General features: G+C 46.2%; 1 protein-coding gene across 3 annotated transcripts in view; it reads right to left on the bottom strand.

The window, feature by feature from the left end:
* Positions 1 to 13,244, bottom strand: part of LOC138528595 (sacsin-like) — a 472,485-nt gene that overhangs the window by 113,165 nt on the left and 346,076 nt on the right. For 2 of the 3 annotated variants that reach the window (XM_069640375.1, XM_069640376.1), the window contains one exon: positions 305 to 1,739. In XM_069640375.1, coding sequence (XP_069496476.1) covers positions 305 to 1,739 — 1,435 coding nt within the window. Of the gene's footprint in view, positions 1 to 304; positions 1,740 to 13,244 lie in introns of those variants that run through there. The other variant, XM_069640377.1, reaches the window with a different exon arrangement.

Here is a 13,244-nt window from a genome sequence, read left to right as displayed (position 1 = left end):
AGTGATGGGATTTGACACAAGTTGCCAAAACGTGCCAAAAGTGGGCCTCACTTTGTAATGTTGCCCTTGTGTGTCCAATATTGCATGTGAACTAAAGTACATTTTCAGGAAGTCACAAACACACAACTTTGTTTGGATGAAACATTTGGTCAATATGCTGAATGCTGTAAGTAACACCAGGTGGATGAACCAAATTCCACTTTTGCAAAAATCACCCATCTCTACTTAAACTTACAATACAATATTCAAAATCATATTTTAAATATTACAAAAAGGGGCATCTTGAATGGGTTAAGTGGCTCACCTTGGATATCTTGGACTGTCGATGAAGGCCATAGCATCAGATTGTGTGTCTTGAAAGCTGATGAAGGTTCCATCAGACAGAGGCAACAGCTGGAGACCCAGTAGGTCTCTGTATTGTCCATCACCAACAACATACTCCAGGATGAGTAGCTTCTCTTTGTGGTGGAGGTCAACCCAGGAGCCTTGTCGCAAGATCCTGCGGGTGTAGGCAGGGGACACCATGTTCTGAAGCATGAGCGTGCCTGAAGCCAACTGAAGAGCGCTGAGAACATGCTCAGGGACCCTGACAAGAGGTTCTCCCACATACAGAAGGAGTTCTTGTAGGGCATGATGTAGGTCATAGTTTTGCACATCTGTCTTCATAAAGATGGCTTCAGATGCCTTCACCCATTGGGTATTGTCTGCTGCTCTGCAAAGCACATTACTATTTAGCAGGCGTTGAGAAACATTTTCAGTAAGCCAGTGCCACCTCTGTTTATGCTGAGTTTGACTTGGGTCTGGCCAAATGCCATAAGCCATATTCTCTGGACCATCTCCACACCGTACCAGAGACACAGCTGCCTGGACTGCTTGACAATACACAAGAGGTAGGATGTTTTCCATCAGCAGTTGGTTCCACTGAGCTGCTTCGTCGTGTTGCTGATCCACCTCCACCCACTTTATACTTCTTCTGTCATCAGTCAGGTCAAAGGTGGCATTGATGATGACCGGAAGGCCAGTCCTATTTTCTTCTCGGTCTGGGAGAGGAAGGAAGCAGCTGAGACGCCCGCCATAGGAATTTCTATCCTCATTAGCTAAGGCATAAGCAAGTCCAACGGTAGGAGTGTTGCCTAATTTGTTTGCAAGCTCGTCTAGGTCTTGGAAGCTCCCTTCTTTGGTTTTGCTAGTCACCACCAGCCACTTGCAGACCTCATCAGCTGCACCAGATCTGTGTAGAGAAGTGACCTTCACATCAATTGATGTGAAAAGCTTGGACGACGCATTGCTGATGGTCTCATGAGTTTCATTATCCTGTGTAATCACACTGGCAGTCAGTAGATGCTGCACTGTGCCATCACGTCCAATAATCTTCAGTGACACTTGGGTGACATTCCGAAGGAACAGAAGGCTTATACTGGCATCCTTGCTGAAGCATTCAAATAGCTCTTTAACCCTTTCTGTGGTATAGAGGTTGTCTGATATCTCAGAAGGTTTTGAGCGCAATGGAAAACGGAACAGTGTGCCCTGAAAGTAACCAATCTCACTGCTGGTGCTGCAGTTACCACAGTCAATGACACTTAAAACGTCAAAGAATGGGAGAAACTGGTCTGTAAGTGATTGCACTTCATTCCTGTCCTCCTCATCTTCCAAGTTCCACATGAAGCCTCCGTCATCAAAGGCTGTCCTCTGGGGATCGAGCATCCCAATGCTTCCACCACTGTACACCGCAGGGAGATCTGAGAAGTAGTGAGAAAAAGGTGGAGATGTAACTAAGCACTTTACAATAGACACAAGAGTATTTGGCATTAACACTACCATTGTATCAGTACATTAATTTGTTAACTGTATTGCATAAACTATCAGAGGTAGACATGCTCAGACAACACTGGCATGCTCTTAGGAGTCTGGCTGGTAGGAACATATTTTCTTTTGGCAGCTTTCCCATCTCTTTCAATGGTACGCACAGCAATTGTTATGTTGTGTTACTAGTCTTTTGTACTGTGCACATCACCACCCTAGTGGCCTTAATTTCGGCAGACAGTTTGTGTAATCCTGAAATGATTTTTGGGAGTGAGGTATTTTTCATCATAACTCCCTGGATCAACTATTTATTATGGGCACACTGGCCAGTCCCTAAGGCTACTAATGCAGGGGAGACTGTGTCCCCTCATTTAGGTCTATGGCAAAGCACTATTTTCCATATGTATAGTGGTGCAGGAGATGTTTTTCTACCCTTTCTTTTGACTCTTGGACATGTTTCTACACCTGTGAAAGTCTAGTTAAGCTGGCAGCACTGGTAACTTATTTTTAACTGCTTTGGATGTATTCCTGTACACCATTTACTTTTTACTTTATGGAAACATTTTGTGCAAGATGGTGTGCAATATTAATGGCAATGGCTTTGAAGGCCCGCCTTTATGCCTTCCTGGTCTGATGACCATCATTGTCCCACGCAGGGGACATACATGGTAATTTCTCTTCACAGGCTAAGATTGGCTTTGGTGAGTAGCTGCAGAGAGCCCTAATAAACAAAACCAAACCTTGTGTGAGCCATGGCTGTACCTGAGCTAGCCGACCATTATTGGGCAAGAATACATGGTTTAAACTTTGCAGGTCCTTCTATTGGTGGGCCGGGGTTACCAAGCCCAGAATGTAATGCATCAGGAGGGGAACTGGAGCCATTCTGCAATTGACCACTAGAGCCAAGCACCCAAAGGAACTGCAGAGAGAATGCTGATGGATTGTTGCGAGTACCACCACTGACCAATCCAGCCACTTAATGAGATTTTCTGCTCTTCACTGGACAAGGGATACCTTCCACAGTGCCCCCTAGCTTGAACTGAGCTTTGTGGAATCGTGAAATTGCATCTGAAAAACAACATAGGTGGTGGGGCCTTCACCTGTTGCAAAGGATCTCATGTAACATGCCACTAAATCCTGTGCCATGAATCCTTGTTGTGGGCCTGGGACCTTGCTGCTGTTGCTGCCCTCTAGCAAGAAGGAGGGCCCTGGTGCAGCCTGAGTACTGTGGTCCTTAGTCTTGATGCCTGCAAAATTTGTGCAGAGTTATTTCACCCTCTTCATTCTTTTGTTCCCCCTGGGGTACAACACTGTGGGAGTCATTGCAGTAGCCTTTCTTCAGATTCAGCCTGTACCGCCTGATGGTGGTCCCTTTCTAGTGAAGTCAGTAATGGAGAACAGCTGCTGAGTAGCTGGACACAGCTGAAGTCCACTCAGCAGCAGTGACACCTGGACCTCCCAATGCTAGAAACAGAATGTGATTGTAGTAGTCCCAAACAGCCCTACTTACCTGGGGTTGTTGGTTTTCTTGATTGAGGTTTGAGAGACTGGGTTGCAAACCGGTTTTAAATCCCGTAATGAAGATTTTGGGTTGATTGACACCAACTTAAAGGTACTCTGCGACCAACATATGCCTTAGTCGTCTGGTGAACGTGTCGCACTCGCAGGAGAAATAGAGGTCCAGACCCCACCTCTAAACTTAAAGCATCATGAAGAAACAGACCCTCCTGTATATAAATGCACCACACAAAAGAATGAAATGATTCTTGAACTAGTGTTTATTGTCACACCCAGTTCAAGATAAACATCACATTGATAGCCCTAAACTGGTGACACGTGTTTCGGCAAAATGGCATTGCCTTTATGAAACCAGGGCTCTGTTCCGAAAATGCACACTTTTTGTTTCTGAGGTCTGTTGGTACGTGTAATAACTGGGTTAAATCCTCTGCAAGTCTGCAGTTCGTCTTTTTGGTCTGTTTGTTAAAGGCAATGATCTTTCGCCGAAACACGTGTCACCAGTTTAGGGCTATCCATGTGATGTTCATCTTGAACTGGGTGTGACAATAAACACTATTTCAAGAATCATTTAATTCTTTTGTGTGGCGCATTTATATACAGGAGGGTCTGTTTATTCAGTTTTAAATCCCTCTTCCCTTGCTGCTCTCCCCTTAATTCAAATGGGCATAGAGTCTGAACCTGTAGCTACCAAGGCCTGTCTTTTGGTTGTGGATTCAGAACCTAAATAGCCCTCTTAGGATCCCCCTAGTTGACTGACATTGGTAGGTGCCCACTCCTTGCACAGGAAAACTAACTTTGTTATAATACACCATACACATACCATGGTCATTATTGACCCTTGCTTTTAGGATAGGATTTGGGCTCAAAAAGCTTAATTTTAGGTGTTGATGCTGCTTTGTCTAACAACTCCACCCTACTTTACTTTCAGGGGATCTGGCTCCTATTATAGACACCATAATGTGATTGTATGGCTAATATTACTTAACCAGTAATAGTCTTTCTGTGGCTTGTATCTGCTTAGTATCAAATACTATGCATAGTCTGCCATCTAGTGGTTGGCTCAGAGTAGTACATATTATTTTGAATCATAAAAACAGGGCATCAACAGGGGTGTTCCTGTCACACTATCCCTATTCTAGATGTACAGGGACCCAAAATTCTTCACACGTTGATGTCCTCAGATTTTGTTGTTTTCTTGCCCTGAACATGATTTTTATATTTGCACTTATTGTAGGATGTTTGATAAACTCTGGTACTCCTGTGAGAAAGGTGAAGGAGTCTCACCCGCTAGTCCCCAGGGATCTGTCATCCAGGTGGCCAGGACACGGCCGTCGCTATTGGAACAAGTTCCTGGGAGTGGACCAGTGTGGATAGATCACCTGGATGAGGGGTCATCGGGGAGTGGAAGTGGAACACCGAAGGGTGAGACACGGGAAATCCCCTTCCCTGCAACACCTTTTCCCCATCCTACCAGGTAGGATACCTAGAAGCTCAAACCCCACGCCCTTCCCGACACAACTTTCTCATGGACAGTTAATCATGAGCGACCACAGACTAACACCAGAGCTGTATACTTGACATGTCCCAACACAAGGGTCAGGGAGAGTCAGGCAATGACTGATAATTACACACACCTGACTTCCATTAGACTTCCCCACATGAATGAAAGGCAGAGCACGAAAGCACACTTTGAGCAAGGCAAAATGCACGAAGAAGCAGCAATTCCGAGATGGCAGTTTAACGCAAGGAGAAAGGCGACAAGACCAGAAAGCGTTGCAAGGAGGGAATTGCCCTTGGCCTTTCCAGAGGAAGAAAACCACTACTTTCATGAGGTCTACAGAATAAGAAACATAAGACCGGGAATTAAAGCTGAAGAAAGGTGCATTGTGTGTCGAAAGTACCCGGGGCTCTCCTGCATCGATAGCCGAGGTGGGAAGGAGCAATTGCCGCCATGGTACTGTCCTTGGCTCCTACAACAAAGCTGTGCCAACAAGGTCAGCACAGCCGGTGAGTCGGGCAGACTGATAGCAGACCGGTCTGCGTTAGAACCAAGGTTGCGAGCGGCAACATTGTAGGAAGAAATCTGCAAAGAACAGAGTGGGAGGCGTATTTGATGAACAACGCGAATATAATTGAATTTCCAAGGAGGGACTAAACTTTTGAAACCAAGGTAGATGCCATATACAGAGAGGTCCGGCGCCACATGGGTGCTCATTCAAAGGGCTCTGTTAGGCATCCAACTGAGACCGTAAAATTGTGAACTGTGAAAATCAAAGTGGTCCTGCAACAGGTCAAGCCAAACCCCACCAACATTCGTAAGTCTTCGATAGCTAATACGAACTGTAATTGGTCCGAGCCCGGCTGAGGGAGACTAATTGTGTAAAAGGGATCTGAGACCAGCTGAGGGGTATCCAGGGTGAACTGTGAGACACCCAAGAAAAGATATTCTGTAAGCTTTGGAGAAGAGGACCCGAGTCCGGAAGAAGGGATCCAGGGTGAAGAGTGAATCGCCCTACGTGAATACTTGGAAAGGAACTTTTTGTTTGTTTGATAAATCAGGCCCTCTGAAACAAGAGACTTTTGATAACTAACGAGACTTGGGCATAGAAGGCCCTGATGCTTGTAATGGAACTGTGTCCTCGTGCCGAAGAAGCCCAAGAGTCTGCTATGGCTGAAACGCCGTTCTCAGCTAACGGCCTGAATATCCTGACTTATCATTTTGTGAACACTTTTCATTTTCATGTACATTTCCTCACACTATTTGTAAATTAGCAGTAAAGAATGGCAATCGTTTTTTTTAGTATAGGCCCTTTCATTTTGACGAGACTCCACTAGGACTGCATTATTATTATGTTATGGTCGTAGCTTGCTCCCGTCTTAGATTTAGGTTTAGATAGACGTTTATCACACCCTTGATAAAGTTCAATAAACACCCTTGAACTGTGGTCACTTGTGTCGGTCTTACTTTGATACTATGCCTTCATTACACTCCCTTGTGAGGAAGTTGGGCGGGCGCATGGGATTTAAAGCAGATACAAGACACAGAAAGACGATTACTGGCTATGAAATATTTGTCCTTTGGGGTTTATGAATCTGCTTAGATTCATATGCTAGGCATAGATTAGCAAGCAGTACCTAAATCAGGCGGTGCGTGAGAAGCAGGAACAGATGAAAATAAATGATTAAGAAATGCTTGACCCACCTGTGGATCTGCTCTTGCTCGTGTGTCCACGCAATAATGTTGAATAAATGTATGTACTAAACTCCAGGTTGCAGCCTTGCATATCTCCTCCATAGGGCAACATTAGCAATGCACGCTAATGTTGCCCCAAAGCTACATGTAGAGTGAGCCCTTGGTGTAAATGGTAATGTATTTTGTGCTAATGAATAGCACAATTGGATGCATTTGACAACCCATCTTGAAATAGTGGGCTTAGTTACGGGATTGCCCACTGCAAATGACAAACAAAGTGGCTTGTTTTCCTTGTTTAGTTTTATTAAGGTAACAAATTACTGATCTATGTACATCTAGTGTATGTAACGCTTGCCCCCATTTAATTGAGGACTAGGGAAGAAGCAAATTAATTCGATGGATGGATTGACATGAGATTTTGAAATATATTTTGGTGAAAAACGAGGCTGAGTTCTTAAGACCACTGTGTGCTTATGAATGGATGCAAATGTTTCTGTAACCGAAAGTGCTTATAATTCACTTAATCTACCTTACAGACATAACTGCTATTAGAAAAACAACTTTACATGTGAGGTCTTTTAAAAAAACTTTATGCATGGGCTCAAAAGGAGCTCACATGAGTCTTTGTAGAACTGTGTTGAGGTTCCATCCCAAAGGAGGGTGTGCTATTGGGGGTCGAATTTGTTTAATCCCGTCCAGTAATGCTTTTATCGCTGGTACTCTCCATCGTGATATCTTTTGGTATGATTTGGCATAGGCTGCTAGTGCAGCTAGATGCACCTTAACTGAGTTAAAAACGAGCTCCAAATCCAACAAATGTAATAGATATATTACAATATTTGTGGATGTGCAATTAATGGGGTCCATTCCTTTGTGCTTACATTAGATTAAAAACCCCTTCCACTTGTTGAAGTCACAGTGTCTTGTGCTTGGTTTTCAAGCTTGCCCTTAGAAGTTACATACATCTTTCCAGGAGTTTCATATGCGAAATTCTATGACTTCAGGAGCTAAGCTGCCAAGTTCAATGTTCGAGGGGCATGGATGTGTTAACTGGCCTAGTTGTTGTGTCAGAAAGTGGGTTTTGACTTGGATTTTGATGGGTGGTTGAGTCCCAATTCTCAGGATATGTGGCTATCATGTTTGTTGTGCCCACGTTGGTGCTATGAGTATTTGAGGGAGCTGTTTGTGTAGTAGTTTGTGGACTACTTTGCAGATAAGTGCAGTTAGGGCGGGGGGAGCGTAAGCAAATGTCCCTAACAGTTCATCCATAGTATGTTTCCTATTGACCCTTTCTCTGGGTACCAGGATACAAAGTTGGGGCATTTTGCATTCTGGGCTGTTGCGAACAGATCTACTGTCGGATGTACCCATTCTTTGAAAATCAGTTTGTGTATGTTTGTGTTGATCTCCCATTTGTGATTTTGTTGAAGCATTCTGCATATATTGCCTGCTACAAAGTTGTGCTCCCCGGAGACAAGTTACGCCTTGATGTAAATCCCTTTCCTGATCCACTGTTTCCATATGTCCTACACTAGTTATTTATTTATTTATTTATTTATTTATTTATGTATATAGCGCACCTAACCCTCAGGTATCTGGGCGCATTGTGTAAGGTTACACATTAGTTACATACAAACATGATAAACATTGAATAAATTAGTTACATGGTATGGGATACATTACTCACCCTAATCGTATTTCTGATGCTTTTATCTGCTTATATTCACATGCTGTGCATAGGCCGACATCTAGTGGAAGCTGCGGAGTATTACAGTTTGTTTTTCGAAACTCGAAAAGGGGCGTCGAACTAGGGCGTGCCAGTAATACTATGCCTAGTGACGTCCACTGTACCCATGATCCCTCACGCTTGTAGAACCCTCAGATTGTATTTTTTCGGACATGAGGTAGCATGAGGAGTAGAGTGAGTACATAGCATCCAAGCAGATAAGATCGATCTCTCAGAGGGGAGGAAAGGCGGCCGCGCATGTGAATCTAAGCAGATACAAGCATCAGAAATACGATTACGGTGAGTAATGTGTCCCTTCTGAGGCTTGTGGAATCTGCTTAAATCACATGCTGTGCATAGATTAGCGAGCAGTGTTAGAAGAAGGAGGTGGGATGTGAGAAGGGTCATGAGCGAACAAATGTCTTAGAACCGCTTGTCCCACTTGAGTATCAGTCTTGGAATGAATGTCAATGCAGTAGTGCTGAGTAAAAGTGTGAATAGAGCTCCATGTAGCTGCTTTGCAAATGGTGTCAAGGGGTACATTTGCAATGAAAGTCAGAGTGGCCCCCGTACCTCTTTAGAGTGGGCCCTCGGCGTAAAAGGCAGAGTTTTTTCTGAAAGGGAGTAACAAAGCTGGATACATTTGACTATCCATTTAGAGATGGCACCTTTAGAGACGCGATGTCTTTCTCTGCCTGTAGCTACAGAGACAAACAGTTGATCTGTCTTTCTTAGCGGTCTGGTCTTGTCTACATAGTAGAGGACCGCTCTTCTCACATTTAGTGTGCGTAGTTTCACCTCAGCAGAGCTTTTGGGTTCTTGGAAGAAGGCCGGTAGCTCAATGGACTGGTTAACATGGAATTTCGAAATAAACTTAGGTGAGAACCTAGGGTGCGTTTGTAGAAACAGTTTATCCTTATGGACAGTAAAGAAAGGATCCTGCACTGACAGAGCTTGAATTTCACTGACCCTTCTTATGGAAGTAATGGCAACTAAGAAGGCAGTTTTATAAGTCAGGTGTTTGAGACTAGATTTATACATGGGTTTAAAGGGGGGGGGCGTGAGTTTAGCAAGCACCACATTAAGGTCCCACCCTGGTGGTGAGTTAGAAATTGGGGGGTGGAGTCTCTTTACCCCTTCCATAAAGGCTTTGACAACTGGCACTTTCCACCATAACACCTTGTTATGGGAGGTGGTGTAGGATTACAGCGCCGCCAGGTGTACCTTGAGTGAATTAAATACCAACCCTGCGTCCAGAAGGTGGAGCATGTAGGGGACAATATTGGAAGGAGTGCAATCAATTGGGTTGATTTGTTTATTCTGGCACCAAATAACAAATCTTTTCCATTTATCAAATACATCTCTGGGGTAAATTGAGATGGCCGAACTCTATGACTTCAGGAGCCATGCTGCCAAGTTCAACGCGTTCGGTTGAGGATGCACTGTTTGTCCTTCGTTCTGGGAGAGTAGGTTGTACCAGCACAGGAGTTTGATGGGGTTGCACACCGCCAGTTTGCGCAGGTGTGGGAACCACGGTTGTCTTGCCCACATAGGAGCAACTAGGATGAGCGTCATCGATTCCCTGTTTATCTTGTTGACCACCTTCCTCATCAGAGGGGTTGGTGGAAAAGCGTAGGCAAACATTCCTGACCAATTCATCCATAGAGCGTTCCCCTTGGAGCCTGGCTGGGGGAACTTGGATGCGAAATGTGGGCATTGTCTGTTTTCGCTTGTGGCGAATAGGTCTATAGTGGGGAAACCCCACTGAGAGAAGAGATCTTCTACGACTTCTTTGTGTAGACGCCATTCGTGTTCTTCTGGGAGGGGATCTCTGCTCAAAGCGTCCGCTAATGAATTGAGATCCCCTGGAACATGTTGAGACAACAGGTAAATGTTCCCTCCGAGTGCCCATATCCACATTTTCTGGGTAAGCCTGGACAGATTTGGCGAACGAGTGCCCCCTTGTGTGTTTATGTAAAACATTGCCGTCGTGCTGTCTGTTAGGATCTGCACTGACATGTTGGATAGGTGGGGTTCGAATGCCCAAAGCGCTCTGAGGACTGCCAGATGTTCTAGCAGGTTGATGTGATTCTGAACCACTGTGTGAGACCAGAGACCCTGAGCTGTGTGCTGAAGGAGGTGTGCTCCCCACCCTGACAGGGATGCGTCTGTTGTGACTACGGCCTGTATTTCTGGATCGTAAAAGGGTTTCCCCTTTGAAAGATTCTCTTGTCCACCAGCAAAGACTCTGTACTAGTATTGGCGAAACGAGCACTAGATCGTCCCACTGACCACTTGCCTGAGACCACTGTTTCGCCAACCATTCCTGCATGTGTCGCATGTGCAGGCGCGCGTGGGGAACCAGGTAAATGCATGATGCCATCATGCCTAGCAAACATCGCTTTGCGCACCCTTCTCTGGCGACCGGACTGATATTGAGGAATTTGCAGCAACAGATTCCGAATTCTTTCCTCTGATGGAAAGGCCAACCCCTCTTTGGTGTCTAGGACAGCTCCTAGGAACTGTTTGGAGGTGCTTGGCACCAGGCTTGATTTTTTCTCGTTGATTGAGAAGCCCAATTGAAAGAGGAGGTCGATTGTTCTTGGAATGTTGGATCTGCAAATTAAGGGGGTTTCCCCCGTGATGAGCCAGTCGTCTAGGTAAGGGTACACTGGGATTTCCTCCTTGCGTAGGTGCGCCGCCACCACCGCCAGTACCTTGGTGAATACCCTTGGAGCCGAGGCTATACCGAAAGGCAGCACCTTGAACTGGTAGTGCTGGCTGTCTACCCTGAAACGCAAGAATCTTCTGTGCGCTGGGAACATGGAAATATGAAAATAAGCATCTTTCATATCCAATGTTGCCATGTAATCTCCTCTTTTTAGTAGGGGGATTACTTCCTGGAGTGTAGTCATGCAGAATTTTTGTGGCTTGACATACTTCTTTGCAAGGCGCAAGTCTAATACTGGGCGCATCGTTAGATCTTTATTTGGCACAAGGAAGTAGGTTGAATAAATACCCTTGTTTACCTGGTTGCCCGGGACGAGTTATATTGCGTCCTTTGCAAGAAGAACAACAATCTCCTCGAGGAGGATTCTTTGGTGCTCCAGGGAGTGGATCTTCTGTCTTGGAGGGTGGTTGCGGGGGCGTTCCAGTAGCTCTATACAGTATCCCACGGACACTGTGGACAGCACCCATCTGTCCGAGGTGATCCCTTCCTATTTGTGGGTGAAGATGGAAATGCACCCCCCTACTGGGGATGCATGGGAAGGGACCCGGAGCGGAACGTCACTGCTGTTTATTGGGAGGCGTATCGCCTCTACCTGGGCTGCCTCTCCCCCTACCGCGACCCCTCTTTTGACCTCTGGAGAAACCTTGGGTAGCCTGTTGGTTGCCACCCCACGAGGTTCCTTGGTTCTGATAGTAATTGGACCCTCTGGGAGTTTTGGCTGCGAAAGCGACAAAAATTATTATTTGCCCGCTGGTTTGGGGGTTTATTTGTTAGTTGGCCAAGGGACTTTAAGGTGTCATATGCGTCCTTAGCCGTTTTTTGTGCTTCCTCCACTGCTTTTCCAAACAGGACATTTGGTTCTACCGGCATGTCAATGAGGGTGTCTTGGGTCTCGGGTTTAAACCCTGACTGCCTTAGCCAAGCGTGTCGTTTGATTACTGTGCTTTCTGCTATCAGCCTCCCTGCATTGTCTGCTGCATCGAAGTTAGCCTTGAGAATGCATCCGGCACTGATCTTCCTTCAGACGCAATCTGGGCCAACTGGCTCTATAGAGGTTCTGGTCTGGAGGCAAGGAACAAGTTACTTACCTGTAACTGTTGTTCACCAGCATGGGTCTGGCATGGATTCACATGCTCATGAATATTCCCCGTCGTCAGGCTGGGAATCCTCGTTACAGAAAAAATCAGTATCAGTTTCATTTCTGATCTGTCTTTCCTAGTAGTAACCAATCACTGATCTCTGGGTCATACTGCCCACAGCCAATGACTGCCCTCTCCCTAAGCCCCGCCTCCGGCAGCCATCCTCAGATTTGGTAGCACGTAAAGTGGCAGAATGACCAAGTGAAGAGCCGCATAGGGGTAGGCGGGAGGGTTCGCATGTGAATCCATGCCAGATCCATGCTGGAGAACAACAGTTACAGGTAAGTAACTTGTTCCTTCTCCAGCATGGGGTCTGGCATGGATTCACATGCTCATGAACATAAGAATACATAGCAGTACACACATGCACAACCACGGGAGGTGGCAAAAGGCTCAACATTAAGCATTACATAAACTCAACATTAAGCAACTCTTGCCTCCTCACCAGGCCCACCTTCAGGCGAACAGGTTGCGCAGCACTGCTTGGCCGACCCTGGACTCCTCCCCGGAGTCCCGATCGACGCAGTAGACTCTTGTGAAGGTGTGCGTCAACCTCCACGTAGCAGCCCTGCAGATGTCCAGCAGGGGCACACCAGACAGCAACGCCGTGGTAGTAGCGATCGCTCTGGTCGAATGGGCTCTCGGACGGCCAGGCAACGGTCGGTTTGCCAACCGGAGAGCCATCTGGAAATGGAAGCCTTGGAGAGAGCCTTCCCCTGGTTCACAGGTCCAAAGTTCACAAAAAGCTGTGATGTCTTCCGAAAACTCTTTGTGCGGTTCAGGTAGAACTTCAGCGCTCTAGCCACATCCAGCGAGTGCAAAGTCCTTTCGGCCGGCGACGAAGGCGACGGGAAGAAAACTGGCAACACCAAGGGCTCGTTGAGGTGGAAGTCCGATGGCACCTTGGGCATAAAGGAGGGGTGCGTCCTCAGCACCACCCTCGTGTCGTGAAAAGTCAAGTATGGAGGCTTGCAAGATAGGACCTGGATCTCTCCCATTCGTCGTGCGGAGGTGATGGCCACGAGAAATGCTGTCTTCCACGACAGGAACTTCAACGTGACCAGTAGATGCTGCACCTTGCCCATGATGGCCGCCGTCCTTTCCTCCGACGGTGAGGCCAGCCGCGCCACTGTG

The sequence above is a fragment of the Ambystoma mexicanum genome, chromosome 7q (genome assembly GCF_040938575.1).
Source record: "Ambystoma mexicanum isolate Mex_15411 chromosome 7q, UKY_AmexF1_1, whole genome shotgun sequence".
NCBI classification, from domain to species: Eukaryota; Metazoa; Chordata; class Amphibia; order Caudata; family Ambystomatidae; genus Ambystoma; species Ambystoma mexicanum.
Note: the sequence above shows the minus strand (reverse complement) of the source record. Positions and strands in the feature narration are given on the sequence as shown.